Source organism: Hyposmocoma kahamanoa, unplaced genomic scaffold (assembly GCF_003589595.1).
Source record: "Hyposmocoma kahamanoa isolate Upper Pololo Valley unplaced genomic scaffold, ASM358959v1 98972, whole genome shotgun sequence".
NCBI classification, from domain to species: Eukaryota; Metazoa; Arthropoda; class Insecta; order Lepidoptera; family Cosmopterigidae; genus Hyposmocoma; species Hyposmocoma kahamanoa.
The window spans coordinates 1280455-1302945 of NW_020655740.1; the positions used below are offsets into that span (position 1 = coordinate 1280455).

Sequence of the window (22491 nt, forward strand, 5' to 3'; positions counted from 1 at the left end):
TGCAAACGAGATTTGATATTTATAAGAACTGTATCGCTAATGTCTTACCAGGAATATATGGCACTTATTTCGTCCCTATTTCTGGTCATATACTCGATTTTCGGTAAATGTAAATATTGAGTCGCCATGTCGTCATACACGGAATTTAGTGGTGTAAATTACTCTCGAAGTAATAAAATAAAATACCCGCATAATTAATAATCATTCACATGATGACGGAGGTCAACGACGTATTAAATTATAAAGTTTAGCCCTGAGTAGCTCCCAGTAGTTGCCTACAAACAGCTGTTCTTTTATGTAAGGTTGACAACACAGACTTTTCAAGCAAATTTTTATCATCGAATAACTCGGAAACTATTACACTTACAGCAAAAGTCTTTCAGTACAGTTAAGTACATATTTAAGACTCTTCACAGTTTTCGACTTTGTCGGTCATTCTCTTCCACCCGGTAACATTTTCGTCTTTCATGTTTTAATATAAAGTAGAATTTTTTTTTATCTTTAATTTGGTCGTACATTGTTTTTAAGATTCAATCGGCAATGAGTAATTTTATTTTTTTCGATTTATTAGGACCCAATATGTAGTGTAATCATTTAATTACTTAGGAAATATTCTTTGGTTGCGCATGTTTTCATTTCTTGAATTTCTAAAAGAAGACAATATTATAAGAAAAATATATAATGCTGATCTAAAGATTACATACTCGATCCACGGTGGTTTTCTACTTAAAAAACACCTTACAAAGTTAAGTTTTTTGTTTATTTTTCCGTTTAACAGCGAACTATACCTTAACAGATTCGGTAATGTCTAAAAATAGTTCTGAAAGCGTCTTTGGGACAGGGAAGGGCGATTGATTTCATTTATAGGTGGCAATAATGATGGGAGGACATTTCAAAAATCACGCAGGTTCAGAAAACTTTCATTTTAATGACTGGTCAAGGTCTGAGAAGAACCATGCGGCGTAGCCCTCACCTGAGCGCGCATCCTCACGCCACACGGGCAGAATTCGCCGCTTTAACTTAAAACACGGTGTGTGGACGCGGTTTTGGAGGTGATAAAATTCAATGGTAAAACTCTATTTAGATAACAAGGGAGTGTTTATGCCTTTCACCTTTACAATATAATAACGTACCTACTGCGTGTTAAGATCGACCAGTACGACGTGTTTTCTACACACAGTGAGCTCTTTTTTGAAACCCTGAGCTACCTGTGCGCATCCACATTCATGTGCACTGTATGTGTATTGTTTTTTGTGAAGAACTACATCCGTCACATGTCTTTCCTTATCAGTGAGTCTACGCTACTGTCGACGCACATTGCGTTGTCTTTCGTGTAGCATAAACATGCAACAGAAATCACTGTTTTCCAACTTACCAACAACTTACTATAAATTACTATTATTTACGCACAACTTTAATTATGGACGTGAAATATTCTTCAACACTGATTTTACCGATGACTGATGCGTTGTAATGCCACTGGTAACGTGTGAATTCCCCAAAGAGACCTGCGCCCAGCTGAAGGATTTAAGCCTAATAAACTTTTGCGGTCACAACAACGTACGAAAGATTTACCGCAAACACATGAATATAATGGAATGCATTCGAGGTAACCACACGACGATATAGACGATATATAAACACGAAATAATAATGACGAAACTTTATAAAGCAATGTGTGACGTGAAAATCTTCGTTAACGTGTTTATTCATTGTAACCCCACGCCAACGAACCAAACAAGAAATGTAATCAGTAATAGTGATTTCATACCGCCACCAATCGCTGGTACAGCCACTGTTTGTATGTGTACTCGCATTACGTTGGATCGGAGCCAATGCTCACCTGAAGTCATTTCTACACGCCCCGAATTCTTCTAGGACACTTCTAGCAAAAATACCTGTTGCACTTCTCATTGCAGTTTTTTTGTAAATCGTTATCGAATTAATTAAACGCGGTTGAGAGCATGTTACCGTCGCACATATCTGTCACCTTTTGGCAAATCAGTCATATAGGTGTAATTTTTTACAGAGAACTTTGACACATTTACCTAGGTATTTAAAGTGATTTTTTCCTTTGGTGACTGTTTCTTCATAACCACAGACATATATCTAGATAGACGCCGCAAGTGTACGTACTTCCCGTGCCCAAAGTAAGTGAAATTCACTTACTTGCCGCTGCTACACTTCAAAACGCGCTCGACCGTTATCGTAGATAAACACCAGTCGAAGACGCGAAAAATGCGTAATTGTGCCATTATAAACTGCAAAAGCACCAATACTGTGGATGAACGGGTAAACAGGGATGTTTCCTTCCACGGGCGAGTGAATTTGTAATCAGAAGATGCATAATTTTTTTTTTAAAACAATTATTTTGGTTTTGAACGAATTTTGAGAAAACGAATATGCAACTCAATGTATGCCTCAAGATTTGTAATACATTGCGGCTTTTACTTGGTGCGATATATTTGCGATCCTTTGTTAATACGCCATGAATATCGAACGAACGCACTTTTGCATAATGCATTCAGTTTCTGTGGTACGGCCGCTTGTACATTTTTTTGGCCAAATGTAACATTTATTGATGTATACGTTATGCAACACTGTTCTCGATTCTGATCGATTTTGAAAACAAAGGGACGAAAATTATTATGATCTTAGCAATATTATAAAAATATTCTATAACTTTTTTTGTTATAACGTTTAGTAACATTTCGTTTTTTTTCATTTTTGTAGTATCTTTTATCAGTAGTATCTGTAATTTCGATAACTTTTGCAGCACGTCGCCTCGAATGTCCGAATATAGTGAGCAAATAATTACTTACTAATTATTACTATTATTTAATTATTGGGAGTAATACAAAAAAATATATAATGCGAAGAATTAACAGTGCGCTGACTTTACAAAAACCTGAAATTGGCCATACGTATGAGTTCGTTGCTTTCGAGGACGAAAGTAGTCTAGTTTATCCCACCAAAGATGCTTTCCAAATATGCAGAGTTAGAAATCCGAGAAATCATGATCAAATCACAAAAACTTTACACGAGGCCGACCACCCTAGTTTTAACCCTAGTTTTGACAGCAGTAATATTTTCAGTTGTCTTGCCATTCACCAATTTGATCAATCATCGACGGAAAACCATCTAGTAAATTTTATTAAGGCAGTGGCAAGTTCATATATTGACGTCCGTTTTTATTATTAAGTCAATCGATAAGATCTTCTATTACAAAAAGACAGTCGTATAGGAAGCTTATATTATTCAAGGACAATAATTTTAATATTTGAAGTAGATTAAAAATTTAAGTTTAAATTATTATTTTAATACAGGACATAACTATCTTGTTTTGGTATTTTTCTACTGTATTAATATTTCACGGCTTCTTGTAATCAACGAATACTGGAATCGATTAATTGAATGTAATACGTGTATTCCGTTCAATCAATCAATTTAGCGCTGAAGAAGGTTTCCCATCACTAAATAGTTCATGTGACGTCATGGTGGACACATAAAATGTGGCACGCTCGGTTTTCATACAAATTGCTGTACTTGCGGCGTCTATCTAGATATATGTCTGTGTTCATAAAATAACAATGATGACAAACAATATTGATGTTCAATTTTATTTTCACCATATCCCCGCGTAAAACACCCAATGACTATTGAAGTTTGAAACAGAGTAACTTGAAATTTGCATTCAAAAACTTTTTAAGTTTGAGATATGAATTTGTTCAAGAAAAATGCGACTTAAATGATGACTTATACCTAATAACCGTTAGTATACCATACACACGCAGTGGGCATAATTATGAGATTAGATATATGTACATTAGATATATATATGGACAACTCATTTGGTTTTCCCCCAATTAAACATGATGCTTCACAATTTGATTTGTAAAATGTTTTGAGTTTATGTGTTGGGCTCCATAGATATCCGAAGCCATCAGGATTTCGATCTATAAGCGAAACGCTTCGTGCGAATTCTGGGGATATTAACAACATAGAGGTGGAATCCCAGCCCACGTCTGCTCCCTCGATGATGGAAAGGGGAAGGCGGAATCAAATTATGCAATTCCATCGCACTCTCTCCGTGACATATCCTGTAGAATACCGATAAGCAGACAACTTTATGGCGGTGTTCAAGGCACTACAGCTTCGCCTCTACTACTTCCGAGTCACCTATAAGCCTCTTGATACGTTTGTCAATGAGTCCAACGTGGCTAGATGGTATTTAGCAGAGCCATCCCATAAGTGACAGCAGTACGCCATACGCGACCGGACTTGTGCTTGGTAGAGCAGAAGCAACTGTCCCGATGTGAAGTAATGCCTCACCTTCGAAAGGATGCCAAGCTTCCTGGCTGCATTTTTGGCCATGGATTCAATGCATCTGCCGAAGTTAAGATTGGACGACGGGCCCATTCCGAGTAGCTGAAGACGGTCGGCTATCGGTATGGATGGACTCCTTTTTGTGGAGAATAGACACGCCAGCGTTTTAGCAGCATTAAATTTGACAAGTTTGGCATCGCCGTAATCGGAGACTGCCTTGAGTATCAAATTCAAAGGACTAACCATGGAGTCTCGATAAGGCTGGATTTCTTCTTCACTTGCATTGGTCAAGTACCAGTCCACAACTGTGCTGTCATCAGCATACCCAAAGGCACCAGGAATTAATATATCATTAATATGCAGCAGAAAGAGAGTTGCGGACATTACGGAACCCTGAGGAACTCCAGCTCTAAATTCTATCGCCCAATGTTCGGAAGAGTAGCCTTCTAAGACCACTGTAGAAATTAACTGCGTAAGTCAAGCTAGTGCACTACCTTAGTGTTCTTCAAAGCGCCAGTCGCCATTGATCGGAACCCTTGTGTGGATCTCAGACAGAAGCTCTGGGCAGATATTACGTCGATATAACGCTCAACGGGTATAAATAATGCATGGTATACAAACATTTGACATATCGACTGTGAACTGGCAACCGGTACTATCTCAATTTAGACACCTTTTCGTTGACTTTACAGGTGAAGAAAACAATTGTTTGCGTCATTTATATACCATCTGGTTTATTAAATAAAAATACGTAGTGTATGTGTAATAAAAATGTTCAAAAACTACGTATTTTTATTTAATAAATCAGATTCTGTATAAATAATACAAACAATTTTTTCTTCACCTGTAAAGTCAATGTAAAGTTGTCAAAATTAAGACAGTATCGGTTGTCAGTTCCCAGTCGAATTCTTGCTAGATATAAAGGTCATTGGGTATAATAGACGATTGATATACCAACTTTCAATTTAATATACCGATGGCATAATGTACATTTTTATGTAAACATTTCAGATATAACATTCACTGAGTATAATGTATTATAAATATAATCCCAGTGTTTTAGGCGCATTGACGAGCGCGGCGTCCTCGCTGCCTAATACTCCTGTATTAGGCTCAAAAACACATAAAAATAATCTTATAGAACTGATACTTTCCCTAAGTTAGTTAAGTTACAACTGCGACCATAACGGTCAATACAAAATTGCGAAGTCAGTAGGTATTGTCATAGGTAGGAAGTCATGTGTTATATTATTTAATACATTATACCGGTAATACTTATACCATTAGTTTATTATGTTACCCAATAATTATATCTAATGTTCGTTATACTGAATGGTTTATTATACACATTGAATTTATGCCTTTTGTTATTATACCTCTTAACAACAAATAAACTATTTTCAATTGATATTTACACATTTGATATCTTTATAACGATATAATCACTCATTGAATATAATCAATAAGAGATGTAACAACAAAAATCATAATTTCATTGTGTATAATAAACCTTCGATATATTGATTCAGTCGATGGAGGCACTTGACATTGTTTTTGTATTTAAACATGGTTGAGTGACATTTTAAATGTCCGTTTTTTCAATTTGGTTATTATTATGATAAAATGTAAATACTGCATCTAAAATAGCCAGTTGTGATTGCCAATTGTGAATATGTTTCGTGTATTAATAAAAATAAATATAAAAATTCTAGAAAAGCGTCAGAAAACAGTAAATAGACTATGACCATTAGTTACTTCGACCAGATAGATTTTTTTCTAGCGAGAGTAGGTGTTGCCGGTATAATGTTTTGAACTTATGTTACGAAATTATTTTTATATTGGAATGTTGTGAAAACGTCCTATTTGCACCCCCTAAACTTTGTTTTTCAAATCTGCTGTCGGTGACAGTTGTAATAATTGTCAGTTACAAATGACTTATGCGAAAAAGGTATGTCAATATATTTTTAAGATTTGTTTATGTAAGAATGTCACGGGAATGTTAACTAATAGCGTCCTTATCAAAGAAATTTGTGCATTTTAGGGATGCTCTTATTAGTTTTCTTCTTCTGCAAATAGGATTGGAAGCATTTATTTGTAATTATGAAATTACGCTTTTCACAGAAAGTTGGCGTGCTGTACGGGAGTCACGTATAACTTACTCCTCATGGAAGCAATGGATATACTGATGATGATGATTTTTGTAAATAGACCGGCGACCAGCCGATGAATTTGAATTAGTTGACGCCCAAACCGTGACGGTGTAAAAGCATGCATGTCGAGCAACTCACCAGCGGGGGACGAGTCCACAGAGCCGCGGTGCGCCTCGGGCCGCGGGTCTCTCGCCGCGCGGAGTTCCGCCCAATCGTCGCGCAGCCGCTGGGCCGCGGCGCGCAGTTCCGTCGCAACACCCTGTTGCGCGCTCGCACATTCGCGCTCCAAATTGTTGTAGTTTTCCAGCACTTCGCGTACTTCCGCCTCCCGCTCGCCGGCGCGACTCTGCATGGCGAACGCATCCGTGATTCTTGTGAACGGTGCCGGAAATGCGAATAGAGCCGGACATGCAAATAGCTACACCGACCGTGATTTGGCCGAGAAGCAGGTCGCGTTGCGGGGCATCGCTCGCGCGAGCCGCGTCGAGGTCGGCCCGCGCCGCGGCCGCCCACGCGCCCGCCGCCTCCAGCCGCGCGCTGAACTTCCCCAGCGCGGCCAACTTGCTGCTGATGTACTCGCGGTGCGCGCTCAGCTTCGCCGCCGCCTACGCGCCGGGGAAAAGGCCGTTGCGAATATATTCAAATACCAACCGGTCTCTGCGTCGATGTAATGACATTCGGCAGATGTAAACGACACGAGCGCACCTGCTCGAGGTCGGGTCTGAGCGCCGCGAGGTCGCGCGCGTCGGGCGCGTGGGCCGCGGCCACCTCCATCTCGCGCAGACGCCGCGCCAGCTCCTCCTCGCGAGCCTGCGACACCAAATCACCTTCATACTCAAGAGTACAATCACCCCTGTGATTTAGCTCCACACGTAGTTTTACTTTTCCAATTATTATCGAGTTGAAACTGTTTTTCCGGATTTAAATCGCGTATATTTGTTTTTTCGAACAAAACAAAGTGGCGGGCCCTTTACGGGTCACACTGTCACGGTTGACGGACCTGTGAATGTGTGAATGGGACCTGTAAAGTTCACGAAATGATAGTTGGTTTGAAAAAAACAAATATACGCGATTCAAATCCGGGAAAACAGTTTCATTTCCTATGTGTAACAATCGCTAAAACCTAAGATTGGGTTTTCGCGATTAGTACAACATAGGAAATGAAACTATTTTTTCGCAAGTCACCCGTGACCGTGGGACCCGTAAAGGGCCCGTAACGTTGATTTGTGTGAAAAAAAAACAGACACGATTTAGACAAATAAAATCGTTTCATTTCCTATCTTTAAATTATTGTCATCCCTTTAACTGTAAGTACGTCTTCAGGCTACCGAAAATAAGATTGCCTATCCGAGTGATGCTACAATTCTGCCCCATGAATTGTTACTTCTGCGACTAGACTCTCTTAAGGTCTGGGAAAGAAATGGTGGAATTACCCAAGACATATGATATGTGCGATACCTTCGTCAATATATTGCGCACTGGTTTAAAAGCAAAAACAGTCCTGGGGTCCTACCATTACCTTTCCAAAAACAATCTTATTTCAATGTAAGCTTAAAGTAAGCTTATTATATCATATTACTCGTATTCGAACCATGACAAACTTGTCAACCAAGTAATGTATTATTGTTAAAGTGACTGAAAGAACGAATGATTTCCCAATATTGTCTATTCCTTACTAAAAATAGGAAAGAAATAACGCTATATGAACTATATGATGCCATCTCTTTATTTTTATATTCCGAAGCGTCCTACCGTAGTATAACGTTAAAGTAATTAATATTATTTACATTGAGAATATTTGAACTGTTAAAAAAAGAAAGTATGTAATAATGAAATCTATTAAAATTACGTCGTTTCCTATTATTTTTCCACATTTTCATAAAGAAAAATAAATAAAACAAGCGGAGTCTTCATACCCACGTAGTGAATTCGGAATTATGATCTAGTGTCAACTGTTAGTGTCGCCAATGAGCATATAGATGTCGCTGTCATAGTTTTACGAAATAAACGTCGCGTATTTTTATTTAACGAGAAATTATTTTCTATGTACTATTAAATCAAAAATAAAGAAAATATTGAAGAGATTTATGGAAATAAATAAGTTAAACTTAACATTTAATCAATATTTAGGCAATGAATTCGGGTATAATGTTGTTCCACTGCGTCCGAGTAATTAGTTTAAGATCGCTAAATTTGACTTAAGAGTAATATATCACTTTAATGTTAAAGTCGCGTCATAGTCCGAACTTAGTGAATGAATAGTCACAAAGCTGCAAATAAAACACCACAGTTTTAACATTATAATAAGCGCAAGCTTTATAGTACGAAAAGTCAATGTAAGATTAAAGTAATTTTGTCTTGAGAGGTTGTGGTAGGCCCCCTGAATGACCTTAGAAGGCTTCATATTACGGTGTTTTGGTCTCATCCCGCTACGGGACGGTTCGTTTTTAGGAAAAGCTCTGATGCCATAAGACAATAATACGGTCTACGCCACATCACGACGTGAGGTACACTTAGTGTAATCTAACACGAAGTGTCGATTTTTCAAGTTCTAGTAGCTATTCAATTTTCATGTATCTACTGCAAAAAATATCTGCATTATTACCGTTTACTCCCAGTAGTTCCACGTACTCAGTTCCATGTGGAACAATTGTAACCTTAGCACGTCATAATTATTCCCATTAGTTCCATGTATTTTTAGGCTATTTTTTATTACTTTGTTTGTGTAATTTAATATATATACATTATGATTGTTAAGAATGACTTCAGCAATTATGTTCGCTTTTCGAATTGAAATAATTGGTGCATTATTCTCCTATAAGATTCTCAACAACAAGTACAACACTTACTCATCGTTTTACAGTTATTGTTGATTCGAAATTAATTCTTAGAAGATTACTCCAAATCGAAATACGACTTTTTTCTCGTTAACCTGAGATAATCATAATGCTTTCGCACTGCTAGTAAACACATTCAACATTTGAACGCTATCTTTGGGCACGCGGCGCGCCCCGTCGCCGCACCACTCGCGAGTATGTCTTACCTTTTAAAATGGTTTTTTCTGTTAATTTGAAGAAGACAAAGGTATATCCTGATTTGCTAATCGCAACGCGTTGCGCACCAATGGGCGCGACCGACGCGGGCGCACTGAATATCACTTCATTCGCACTTTACCAAACGGGAAGCTAGTCGCCTCACCCCGCCACCCTCCCGCCCGCGACATCAATGTTTTCGTAGTCTCAGAAATAGACGCGCGCTCCCCGCGGGGTCATAACGTTGCACTCAAACTTTCGATGTTTCCTTGTTTAAATTTAATCTCAGTCAAGCGCCATTCTAGCGATGGGCGAGTTCACGCACCGCCGCGCCTCTTCGCCCGCAATAATAGCTCGCCATCGAAGCGCCACACGACATCTTCGCGACACATAGCACGAGTTACTTGTTTCAATCTACACACTAACAGAAATATAATAAGATTTTCTAGGATCAGTAATTGTCTGTCTAGATGGCATAACTTCTAAGTCACACTACGTGTAATTCAAACTCCACTCCAGGCTTGGTAATGGTACTTCATTAAATTTCATATATTTCAACAGAATACTAGAGGTTTCACTACATTTTAGGACCCCGTAGCTGAGTGCCAAAAAACATAAGCTTCACGTGTCATGTGAGCGTTGGGCCACACAATTTAACACGGGTGATATGTCCACCTATGCATGTACCCATACTTATTAAATGGTAGCTTGTTTTCCACAAAACCTTTCCGTCGTATAAACAGTATATTCGTCCCAATCTAAAGATTTGAAATGCTAGTGGTAAGTATAGATATCGTTGTACCAATCTCAGATCACGTCGATACTTAGATTACGTGTGTGTTTATGTCACGATTCGAGTCCTCAAGTATTCGTTACGGGTGTCTCTATAGCTAGTATTCAATAAATACCTCAATAATATACTAATGGAGTCTGAGCCCGTATTTGTTCGTTTGTATGATAATGAAGTCGTTATGATCACCACAACGTAAGTATACTCGTTAATTAACACTTCATATTAATACTGTACCTACGTAATAAGTTCATTTTGGCATTTTCATAACGTGTGGTCACTTTGCATTATGGATTTTCATATATATAATAAAAAACGAATATCTTTTTATCTAAACAATAAAAACGAAATCTGAAACGGCAGATATTTAGTAGTAAATTACTACTAAAACTTTACCAATTATAGTCTCTGTAATACTTACAAATCCAAAGATATTGACGTTTGTTACTTTTCAGAAATTGGAGGATTGAGTGAGCACTTAAAAAAATATATTATTAAAAAACGTATCACATTAGTGGCTTGTTTTATGTTTTACAAATTCATATGTAACTTTTTCTAAATCTAGACATAAACGAAATTTAATTCTCTTATTTGCTTGTTAAGAAATCGTTCCTTTTAAAAGCGTGCGGATTGAGTGAGCATAAGAAAGTACTTGTAAAAATTTGAAAAAGGCACTAATCGATCTGTAGTTAAAAACGATAGTTTAACTAAACTTTTACTGAAAACTAGTACAAGAATATTAATACTTTTGTAGATCTGACTGGCCCTCTGTGAGAACTGAATGAGCATAGATTAAGTTATTTTTCTGTTTTATCTTTTTACAAATAGAAAGATTGGTTTGTACAATTATTTTAGAACTTTTACTAAATGACTAATATATTTTAAACCTTTTACAGGGGGTGCTCACTCAATCCACATACACGTCTCAGATTTGGTTATTTCCATAGATATAAAAAAAAATCTGCCAATTTAAGTTTCGGCCACTGTAGCCGAGTAATTACTAAAACTGCAGCCAAGTAAGTTGGCTTCACTATGTCGCAAAGTCACACTGTACTTTACGTCCGAGTAGCTTCTTAATCTCAAGCTCACGTCCGCTCTTGTATGGAGTACTGTTGTTGTCTACAGTGCACGCAATTAAAAAAGTACGAAAATTTTGTAACGTAGAAAACATTTTTACTTTGATACTTTCACAATTTAATTGCATGGCTTTTTGCTCTAGGGTAATGCCGTTGTTATTAATAGTATCGTCGTCGTGAAAAAATTTGCTATTAGGGCTAAAAGCTAATTTACAACTAAGAGCGTCAGTACTTTTTTTATAACATAAATGGGCATTTATTTATAAATGGTAAGTAACGATGAAGTCGACGATGGAGCATGCACACCTGAATAATGCCTATTCACTCTCGCCTTGGAAACGCCCAATTTATAACTTTCTGGGAATAAATTTGCGAGCACGAAAATCCACTCCATGGCCGTTCGCCTTACAAATGTTTCAGCGTAACGCTTAACGCTCGTGCGAATCCTTGGAATATTCACAACCCAGGGGTGGAACACTATTCATGAAAATATACTAGGATTTTATTTGTAATTTATTTTAGAAAATAATACGACAATTTTGGTGTTGTATAAAAACACAATATTTCTCCTATATTTATACTAATTGTTTATTTATACCTCATATGTCTTTGTCTGAACCTTTTTTTGTTTTGTTTCTATCTCTCTTCTTAATCCCGTTTCCAAATTTCCTTTTTACAAGGCTACAGGAGGAATACGCCTGGGTCGAAGAACTGATTTCGTTTGGACACAACGCAATTTGAATACGGAAGGATACTGCGACGAAGTTGAGCAACTCATGGTAATTCCTTACCGACAGCAGCTCGATCAAGATTCAATGTTTATGCAGGATAGTGCACACACTGCAATTCTGGTGACGAATGTGTTCCGCGAGAACGCTATCATGGTGCTACAGTGGCTTGCTCAGTCGGCCGACCTTAATCCCATTGAGCACGCAAGGGATTTGCTCAGAAGAAAAGTATTCAGTGATCTTGCCCAAAATTTACACAAAGAAGGAGAGTTTTTTCTTTTTCACGTCTTTCCAGAGTATTATGTCGTATTCCACAGGCAACAATTTGCTACCTCATACTTAGCCGTTGTAGAGCCGTTACTCATGCCCTGTGAGGTTCCACTGACTATTAAACCACTTATTTATGAGCTTGCTTTTAATAATTTTCACTGTTACAATTTTTTTATTTTATGTATATTTTTGTCATAAGTTTCATTTTATTATAAATTTTGATTACTTAATAAAAAGCTTAGCCGTTTTAAAGACAAAAGTTAAAAACCAAGAACAAAAAAAAATTACGGGAACAGGCTGTTCTTGAAGGTCGACTTCACAAATACGCTTTACGCTTCTAGAAGGAATCCTATTCTTGAAAAAAATCGTACATCCTGAAATGGGATAAATTTCGTAAATGTCAAATTTATCCCCTGCTTTCGCTATGATTTTACACATAATTTTTAAGAACTTGACCCTGGTGAAATGCCTGCAATGAAGGCCGAAAAAGGGTTGCCTATCAGAAGCTAGAAACACGATTTACAGAGTTTTGTTTCTCCGAAAACCTTTAGACTTTTATTGAATAGGTTTTGTTTAATTAATCCGAATCGTATCACATTACGGTTTGTTCATTATACCATTTAATGTTTCACTATTTTGACATACAGACAAGGCATTCGTTTCCAGATTTTTATTTCCCCAACAAACCGTTTGACTAATGTATCTAATTGAATATTTTTATTTTGTAAAAAAACGATATCTATAATTAATTTTTGTTACACTATTTCTTATTACAGATACTAAATGTATTGTGCCGTGTGGTGCCGGCCTAGAATAGCACCACCCCCCTTCTTATCCTGTGGGTGTCGTAAAAGGCGACTAAGGAAAAAATTATCAGAAGAAGACGGGCAGCAGCGTCTTCTACCCATCTTGGCCAGAACTGCGATCGCCAACCCGCCTGCCAAGCGTGGCGATTATGGCACAACCCCCCCTATGATACACACACCAAAGAATTGGCCCCTAGTCCCCGGCAGTCCTGCTCTTCCTAGTCACGGTAGCGGCTTTGGAAACAGGGCATGGGGTGCGAAGAATCCCCGGGGGAGACCCGGCTACCATCAACAACGACGACTGGACCTGGCAACCTACAACACGCGCACATTGAGGACCGACGCAAAGCTCACAGAATTGGAAGAAGCTATTAGTAAGTTACGCTGGGATATCATTGGGCTATCTGAAGTCCGAAGAGAGGGGGAGGACTCGATAATCCTTAATTCCGGCAACTTACTGTACTACCGGGTGGGCGACCAACAGTCCCTTGGCGGTGTCGGGTTTATTGTCCACAAGTCCCTTGTTAACAACGTGATTTCCATCGGAAGTGTGTCGACCAGGCTGGCATACCTGATACTCAGAATATCAAAACGATATTCGTTGAATGTCATTCAGGTTTATGCTCCGATCTCGACACACCCAGATGACAAAGTGGAGACTATGTTAAGTTAAGAGTGCATACAGTGCCCTGCGCGTACAATACAACAACATCTTCAGGGCTTTGTTGGGGATGCCGCGCTTCTGCAGCGCATCTGGGATGTTTGCCGAAGCCCGCGTTGATGATTTCTTTGCGATCATGCGTAAAAAGGTGAACTCCCTGAGATGCAGATTGCGCGGCGGCACCAACGGAGTCCTGAAGGCGATTGCTGGCAGGTGTGAGGGTCCTATCCAAAAATATTGGATGGAACATCTCAAGGGAGTGTGTGTCCATCTTCGGAATTGACGATTTCGGAATGGGTATATTACTCCCTCCTTTTCCAATTTCATTTATATTATGATTTTATTTACTAATAAAGAGTTAATTACTTACTAACTTAGTTCTAAGTAAATTGTTGTTACTAACTACTAACAAAATTTTATGGATGCGAATCTGAAATAAACAATATTTTATTTTTTTATTTATTTTATTTATGTATGAGGAGATCTCAAAAGCCATGCATAGCTACAAACCCCACTACACGATTGTTATGAGGGACTTCAATGCAAAGTTGGGAAAGCGTTGCGGTGATAAACTGAGAGTGAGGCAATTCGGAGCTGGACAAGGGAACGCCGCAGAGGCCGGATGTTGGTTGATTTCATGGAAAAGGAGAACCTCTATATGATGAACACCTTTTTCAGGAAATCTCCAACTCGTAAGTGGACCTGGATGAGTCCGGACGGCAAAATAAAAAATGAGATTGACTTTATCATGCCGACGAATAAGCATATATTCAATGATGTCTCTGTGATCAACACCGTTAAAACAGGAAGTGATCACCGGTTGGTACGAGGCACATTGAATATCAATATCCGGCTGGAAAGAACTCGACTGATAGAGCTCCGACCAATACCTGCACAACTCCAAAACCACGAGAGCTTTCAGCTCGAACTTCAAAACCGCTTCGAAGCCCTCGAAAACTGCATAGATGTGGACGATCTAAACAACATGGTGCTGGACACTGTCCGTACGGTTGGGTCCAAGTTTTTCAAAACCCACCGTACCAGAATAAAGAAACTCTCCGACAAAACACTTCAACTCATGGAATATAGAAATGAAATGAGGCTACAGAACTCAAGAGGATGCCAGTCACTACAGGCGGCTAAATAGGCAGATATCGAAGTCTTTGACTAGCGACATACGCCAATTTAATACAGAGCGTATTAAAGAGGCCATTGAGCGGAACAAAGGCTCCAAGGTGTTCGCGAGAGATCTGTCTATTGGGCTGTGGCGGCCTTAGACGCCGCCTATTATCAGTGGCAGTTTTTTTGGACGAGAGTCGCCAAGGAGAGTATCACACTTGCCGTAAATGTTTGACAGTTTTTTATTACATATATTGTCATGACAGCGATTGCAAATTGTTTGCTCGATTTGATACAACCCTGTAAAAACCACGAAACAAAGTAATTATAATTATAATTCACAAAGTTCATGAGGCCGTTTTATTGTTTGTCAGGGGAACAATCAATTTCCCAAAGGGCAAAGCCAACTGACGAAGCTAAAGACTGACTGACTGACGGTAGCATCATTTCATCTAAGCCTGAAATCCTGACGGAGATAGAGAGTTTCTATCGACAGCTATACTTCACGAAAGCACCTGTTGAAAGCGAGGTTAGAGACCCCAGAGCCAAGCTTACCCGACATTATACCGAAGATATCCCGGACGTCAACCTGTATGAGATTAGTGTGGCTCTCAAACAACTCAAGAACAACAAAGCGGCGGGCGATGATGGAATCACTACAGAACTTCTGAGAGCGGGTGGCAAGCCGAAACTTAAAGTCCTCCAGAAGCTTTTCAATTCTGTCACCGTCGAAGGTCAAACGCCGAAGGCATGGGGCAGAGGCGAGGTCGTTCTGTTCTTCAAAAAGGGTGATAAAACACTCTTGAAGAACTATCGGCCAATCTCGCTTCTGAGCCATATCTATAAGTTGTTTTCGAGAGTTATCACGAATCGTCTCGCTCGCAGGTTTGACGACTTCCAACCTCCCGAACAAGACGGTTTCCGAAAGGGTTTTAGTACCATAGACCACATCCATACGCTGCGGCAGCTTATACAGAAGACCGAGGAGTATAACCGGCCACTTTGCTTAGCGTTTGTGGACTATGAGAAGGCCTTTGATTCGATCGAGACCTGGGCGGTCCTGCATTCTCTCCAAAGGTGCCAAATAGACTATAGGTATATAAAGGTGTTAATGTACTTAACAAAAACGGCACTATGTTAGTCCGATTGCAGGACCAGAGCTCTAATCCTATCCAACTGCAACGAGGCGTGAGACAAGGACGTGTGATATATCCGAAAATGTTCACTGCTGCGTTGGAAGATATTTTCAAGCTTCAGGACTCGAAAGGACTTGGCATCAACATCAATGGCGAGTACCTAACACACCTTCGATTTGCCGATGATATAGTTCTTATGGCTGAGACCTTGGGAGACCTGAACACAATGCTCGAAGATCTCAGTAGTGTTTCCCAAAGAGTGGGTCTTAAGATGAACATGAACAAGACGAAGATCATGTCGAATGTCCATGTTGTACCCGCTCCAGTTAAAATTGAGAGCATTACACTCGAAGTTGTTGACCATTACGTATACCTGGGGCAGACAGTCCAGTTAGGTAAGTTCAACTTTGAGAAAGAGATCTCTCGTCGAATCCAGCTCGGATGGGCAGCGTTCGGGAAACTACAAAAAATCTTTGCGTCCAAATTACCTCAATGTCTCAAGACGAAAGTCTTTGACCAGTGTGTGTTGCCAGTTATCACATATGGATCAGAAACGTAGTGTGAAAAACGTAGTAGTGAGGGACCACTGGGCCTTATAAGAAGGCTCAAGGTCACTCAGCGGGCAATGGAGAGAGCGATGCTCGGTATTTCCCTGCGTGATAGAATCAGAAATGAGGAAATCCGTAGGAGAACTAAGGTAACCGACATAGCTCGAAGAATTGCTCAGCTGAAGTGGCAGTGGGCGGGGCACATAGCTAGGAGAACCGATGATCGTTGGGGTGGAAAGGTTCTTCAATGGCGACCGCGCACCGGACGACGCTCAGTGGGTAGGCCCCCCACCAGGTGGACCGACGATCTGGTGAAGGTCGTGGGAAGCCGATGGATGCGGGCAGCGCAGGACCGATCGTCGTGGAGATCGTTGGGGGAGGCCTATGCCCAGCAGTGGGCGTCGTATAGCTGAATGATGAAATGTATTAGACCGTGTCGCACAATACAACTCAAATTTAAATACCTCGCGTGTTTAGAAAATATGGGAAAAGGTGCAAGTTAATTTGATTGAGTTGTAGTCGCTCGGTTCGCTCGATCGGGTCGTGCCCCTTTTTCATATACTAACCTAACCTAAACCCACAGAAAGGGTCGATTCAGCTAGGAAATGCAAACAAATTCGGTTTTGGTACTCGCCTCGATTCAGTTATATGTTATTTATTGAATACTCAAGACCATTGTATTGCAATTACATTTCAGATGACAGCAAAAACATAGCACAATGGTATGACGAAAATTACGTAAGTGGGACTTGCAGTGGACCATCTAACACCTACAGTCCAGAATTTTGGAGCTGTACGGTGAAATTGTATGGCGGTATAATTTTATCTAAGAATAATAATTTTATCTAAACGAATTTTCAACAATCTAAATTATATGGAAAACAGACAGTATAACAAACATGATTAGACTAAACAAACTTCTGCCCAAAGAACACGTAATGTCTTAACATTTCTGCAATTGCAATTTTATACCAAAACTGTCATCGCACTAATGAAAAAAAAGGCGAACCGTTTTCAGAGTAATGATATTCGGAAAAAATAAATTCGAGTTTGTGATAGGTTACCATTAAAAGGGGCGCCGCCAAGAAGAGAAAAGAAGAAGAAAAAGAATCAGATTCCCGTTTGTATTCAACAATTACCATTTACGAGGCTTAAAACTAATGAAACAAAAATTTTATACGAAAGGTTCTGAGTACTTGGTAGACAAAATCCACGGCAGTGGCCCGTCAACCTCTTTCAGATCGTATAATATATAAATTATTCGTTTTTTAAATTATTCGATCGTATGTAAATTAATATCGTGACAATAAAACATCACGATATTCACTAAAATCAATATTATAACTAAATAAATGCAAAAATTAGGATTTGAAACAGCAATCAAACATACTAGCGCTTACTCACAAAACATCAAGTGCTTTGTATACATTATTCCTTGCTGAGGCTCCAACACCCGAGTTTTATTTTTGCGCTTAGAAAAAGATAAGAACAAAAGAGAATAGTAACCGTCATATGTTCTTCTACCTCTACAGCGAAGCAGTCTGAAAGTTTTCCGATTTGACTAACGACTACTCGGACGTGGGATTTCCCATTTGACGCAAGACTGAATTTCTGGACGAATCAAGATCAGCTTAAATAAAAACACACCAAACGCCCGACGTCTTAAACTCACAGCCCTCATTTTATAAAAGTTCAATCAAAGCGCTTTCATACGGCAGTATGCCTGTTATTGATGTAGATTGGATTATCTCTATTCAAATGGAGTGTGAGTGAATGACTGTTGCACCAAAACACTTCGGGTCCTTGAAGGGTTTTATTTGGCAAGATATAAAACTAGATTGCAGCGAGGATTTACTTGTTTAGTTTACAAACATAAATGGCCTAATTTTATATAAATTTGTAACAATATAACAGGTGCATTTTAAAGTTCATTGATTACATTTAATTGGTTACCATGTTATAAAGGTAACTGAGGTTACTTAAACTTTACAATTACTTACTCCTATCCTACTTTTACTTCCAAAAAATACAATAACTTAGTATATAAACAAACGCACTTGAATAAGATGCAATTGATTTATATCTCACGAACTATTAGCTAACTTATAGCTAAAATACGATTTAAGTATTATCTTAACTTATTCACTTCAACAAGCAAAATGTTGCCAATGTTTCACCGCTAGCTCAAATTCATAATAAAACCTGCTAAAACGTAACAAAAACATTATCACATACCTACAACCCACAATGCTTGTTATGCTACATAATATATCAATAGCGTAATCAAACGCGAAGTACAGCATCAATAAACTCTTACACAAGCTTGAAATATATGGCATTAGAGGAAGGGATCTTGCCCTTGATTGGGTAGGAAGTTACTTAACAAATCGAACACAATTTACAGAAATAAGTGGATTTACAAAAAACAAACACAATAATATACTTGACAAACAAACCTTCAGATCACACTTAAAAACAACGAATTCCTCAAGGTAGCATCCTCAATCCTTTACTATTCCTCCTTTATATTAACGACCTTCCACATGCTATTGACCATAAATGTATTTAATTTGCTGACGATACAACTCTTATAATAACATGCGAAAACATAGCGACGCTTAGCACCGACATAAATAAAGCACTGACAGATGTAATAAGTTGGATGGACATTAATGACATACGTATTAATATAATCAAAACTAAATTTATGACATTTAGATCGTATAATAATTAGATGTTGACAAACAATAACGGCGCGTGTACACGCTAAGAAAAGTCGCCAGGTCTATGCAAGAATTCGTGTCGTTTCTACACACGAGCTGTGTACTCAGACTCGACGCCGGACAAGAAAAAAATCTTGTCTACACCCGGCTCGACGCACTCTGCCGTTATTGTATGGGGCGCAATGTCAGTAAACGAACGTTTATGCGCGTGAACTGGTGTTGCAAAGTACCGCTGTTGCACCACTAATTTTATTGCGACTATTAAAATGCATGATTTACTTATAAGTTTAGTAGAGGAACGACACTTATTGTAGGACAAAACTTTAGAGATTTATAAAGATAAACAACGTACTTATGTGGCATGGAGAGAAATATTTATTATTCTATACATATAATTTGCATTCACCTTTTTTTTTGTTTTTGATTAGTAGTCATCATATTTCTTCACACAGTTGGCAATAAAACGACAGGTACCTGGAAGTGCACTGACACGTGTACCCTACACATGTCTGCCCGAAAGCATGCGTATCGTGTTTTTTAGTTAAGTTTAAAGTTATTTTTAGCCATAGTGGCCAATTGATTTATGTCAACTGTTTTTAACATGTTTTGTTATTTGGAGGATTCAAAACACTTAGTTTCTGTTTATGAAATGTAAAAGAGACGACAAGGTACAATTTGACATTAATACCTTTTTTTTTAATACATAATATACCTCAATTTTCGAGTTTTTGTGGGTTGACACGTCATTGCTTATCAGTGTCCAATTCTAATCCCATACCAATTAAAATTCACTACAACACCGACACTATAGATGAAGTTAACTTTTACATTTAACTTTCTTGGATTGACAATCGATAAACATCTTAACGGGAAGGAACACAACGAAAAAATTTGTATGAGACTACATAGATTTGTTTACGCTCTGCGAAGACTAAGGCAATTGTCTCTCGAGAAGCAGCATCTATATAAGGGGCGTCTGTGTATTTGTGAACACTTATCCTCTGTATTTTAAAACGCGCGGTGAAGTGATACAAAGGCAAACCAAAGCTAAAATCATTAATCTTTTATATCAACCTCAATGCCATAAGTTTATTTATAAGAATAACAGATTTAATAAGTATGTACATAAAGATCTTCAATAGTTTACCAAATGAATTTAAATTACTACACGGACCTACGTTTAAATCATAATTGACAAAATGGCTTATAACACATTGCTTCTATAATAATAAAGAATATTTAGAATTTACAAATACTAATTTATATTAATTTGAAATGCAATTAATTTTAGAGGCCAAAATATTTAATTCAATTAATATTTGCACACCTGCTTGCAGGTTGAATAGTTGTACCTATTTTTGTTTTAGATCTTTTTAATTACTGTATTCTGGTAAATAAACGTTTTCTATTATATTCTATTACAGTCTATTCTATTCTAAACGAAAGAACTGTTTCGCACCAAACGTTAACGAATATAATATAGCAATAGCGTAACGCAAGTGCCAAATATAGCACCAAACGTTAAGTCCTAAAAATAACCTTTGAAAGGATTACACGATACAATTGTTTTAACCAATGACCACGCTATAATTATTTTCACACAAGAGACAGCGCCATCTATTAAATGTTATGTGAGATACCTAAGGATAAATAAGGGTTACTTTTCTTGCTTGCTACGCAACGTAGATAGCGAGAGAAACGTTGTAAAATACGCCGCTAGATGGATTTCTTAACTAACCGTACTCCAATCCAAAGTGAAAGGAAAGTACGTTAAAATTTTAGAAGCTTTATTTCTTTCAAATTATAATTGCTAGAGTTATATTTTTAATTTAACATTATAATTTGAGCTATATATTATAGTAACCAACTCTAGATTGAAGCAAAATTGATACCGTAAGATAGCGACCTAGCTACCATCGATTTAAAAGATGCCTATTTTTTAATATCTATAAATCCCTTCATACTTTCGATTGTACTTTATTTAAATCCAAATAAATATCCTCGAAGTCCCTGTCCAGAAGCAACTACGCTGATGTTGACTTCATTTTCTGACAGCATTATAAAGCAATACAACTCTCCTCCTAAGCTTTGAGCCAACTCGTATCTCTAACAAGATAGACATAATTAAATCTACGAAAGCTGATCATCAAAAAGAACACTTTCTTCTATTTTCTACTGACGTAGTTGCAAGCACTACCAGCACTACATGGGCACACCGGAAATAAATTATTTCATTTAATTTCATCAATATTTAACGCTTATGTGCAGTTCCGAAAAACATTAAATATCGAATCGCGCAAAGCGGCGTTACCATTGTCGTGAGAAATCGCATTGCTAACGCGGCTTTAAAAGTGTTCGGGCCAATAGACTGTAAATCTAGAAACAGCTTTACGATTCCAGCAAGCTTAGCATGAGGGGAAAACTTAAGCGCATAGAGATATCTCTCTCTTCTGTTCCATTACGTCCACCTCCGAGCACGGCGTAACAGTAAGAGAAACTCTCTACTGTAGACAAAGTTTTCTCTAAGTAGCGATAAATAAGTTGCCGCAACTAAAATTACGTTTCATTTTCATAGCGGTCACAATAAACCGGTAATAGTTTTAAAAGGCACAACTCTAACTTTCTTCATTCATTTCCGCAGTGATTTTCTTTACGGTTTATGGCGTGCATTAAATCAATGAAAATTAAAAGTAACACTAATTTTATTATTATTATTTATCATATTGATATTTTTGTTGAGTCGAAAGCGCATTTTGAAGAAAAGGAAATAGCAGAAAAAAACATCTTCTGTTTTGTTTGCTGTTTGTTTTTCAAATGTTCACAAAGTTTAACACCGAAATGTATGAGTCTAATATTGGGTAATAAACGCGTGTCTTCCTTTCCTCCATTTACTTTGAACCTGACAGATATACCTGTGGAAGTTTTTCTTCGTAAAAACTTACTAAATAAGTACGATAGTCACGAGACATTTTCATGGCGTAAATTACTATTAAATTTAAATCACGAATTTGAAAGATAAATTAATAAAATTAAAAGCATCGCTTTTCTTCTGCCCCAAGGGTAGTAGAGATATTTCGCTACGGCGATCTGGCAAAAGTATAAAAATTTTGGCTGTCGTGCCATGGT

At 38.1% G+C, this 22491-nt stretch overlaps 1 protein-coding gene across 1 annotated transcript in view; it reads right to left on the reverse strand.

The window, feature by feature from the left end:
- The window catches only part of LOC113238956 (dystrophin, isoforms A/C/F/G/H), a 429949-nt gene that overhangs the window by 366309 nt on the left and 41149 nt on the right, over positions 1 to 22491 (reverse strand). Inside the window, exons 15-17 of the mRNA XM_026475816.1 lie at positions 7182 to 7286; positions 6950 to 7081; positions 6615 to 6822 (exon numbers count right to left, since the gene is read on the reverse strand). Of these exons, the coding sequence (XP_026331601.1) occupies positions 6615 to 6822; positions 6950 to 7081; positions 7182 to 7286 (445 nt within the window). The remainder of the gene's footprint in view (positions 1 to 6614; positions 6823 to 6949; positions 7082 to 7181; positions 7287 to 22491) is intronic.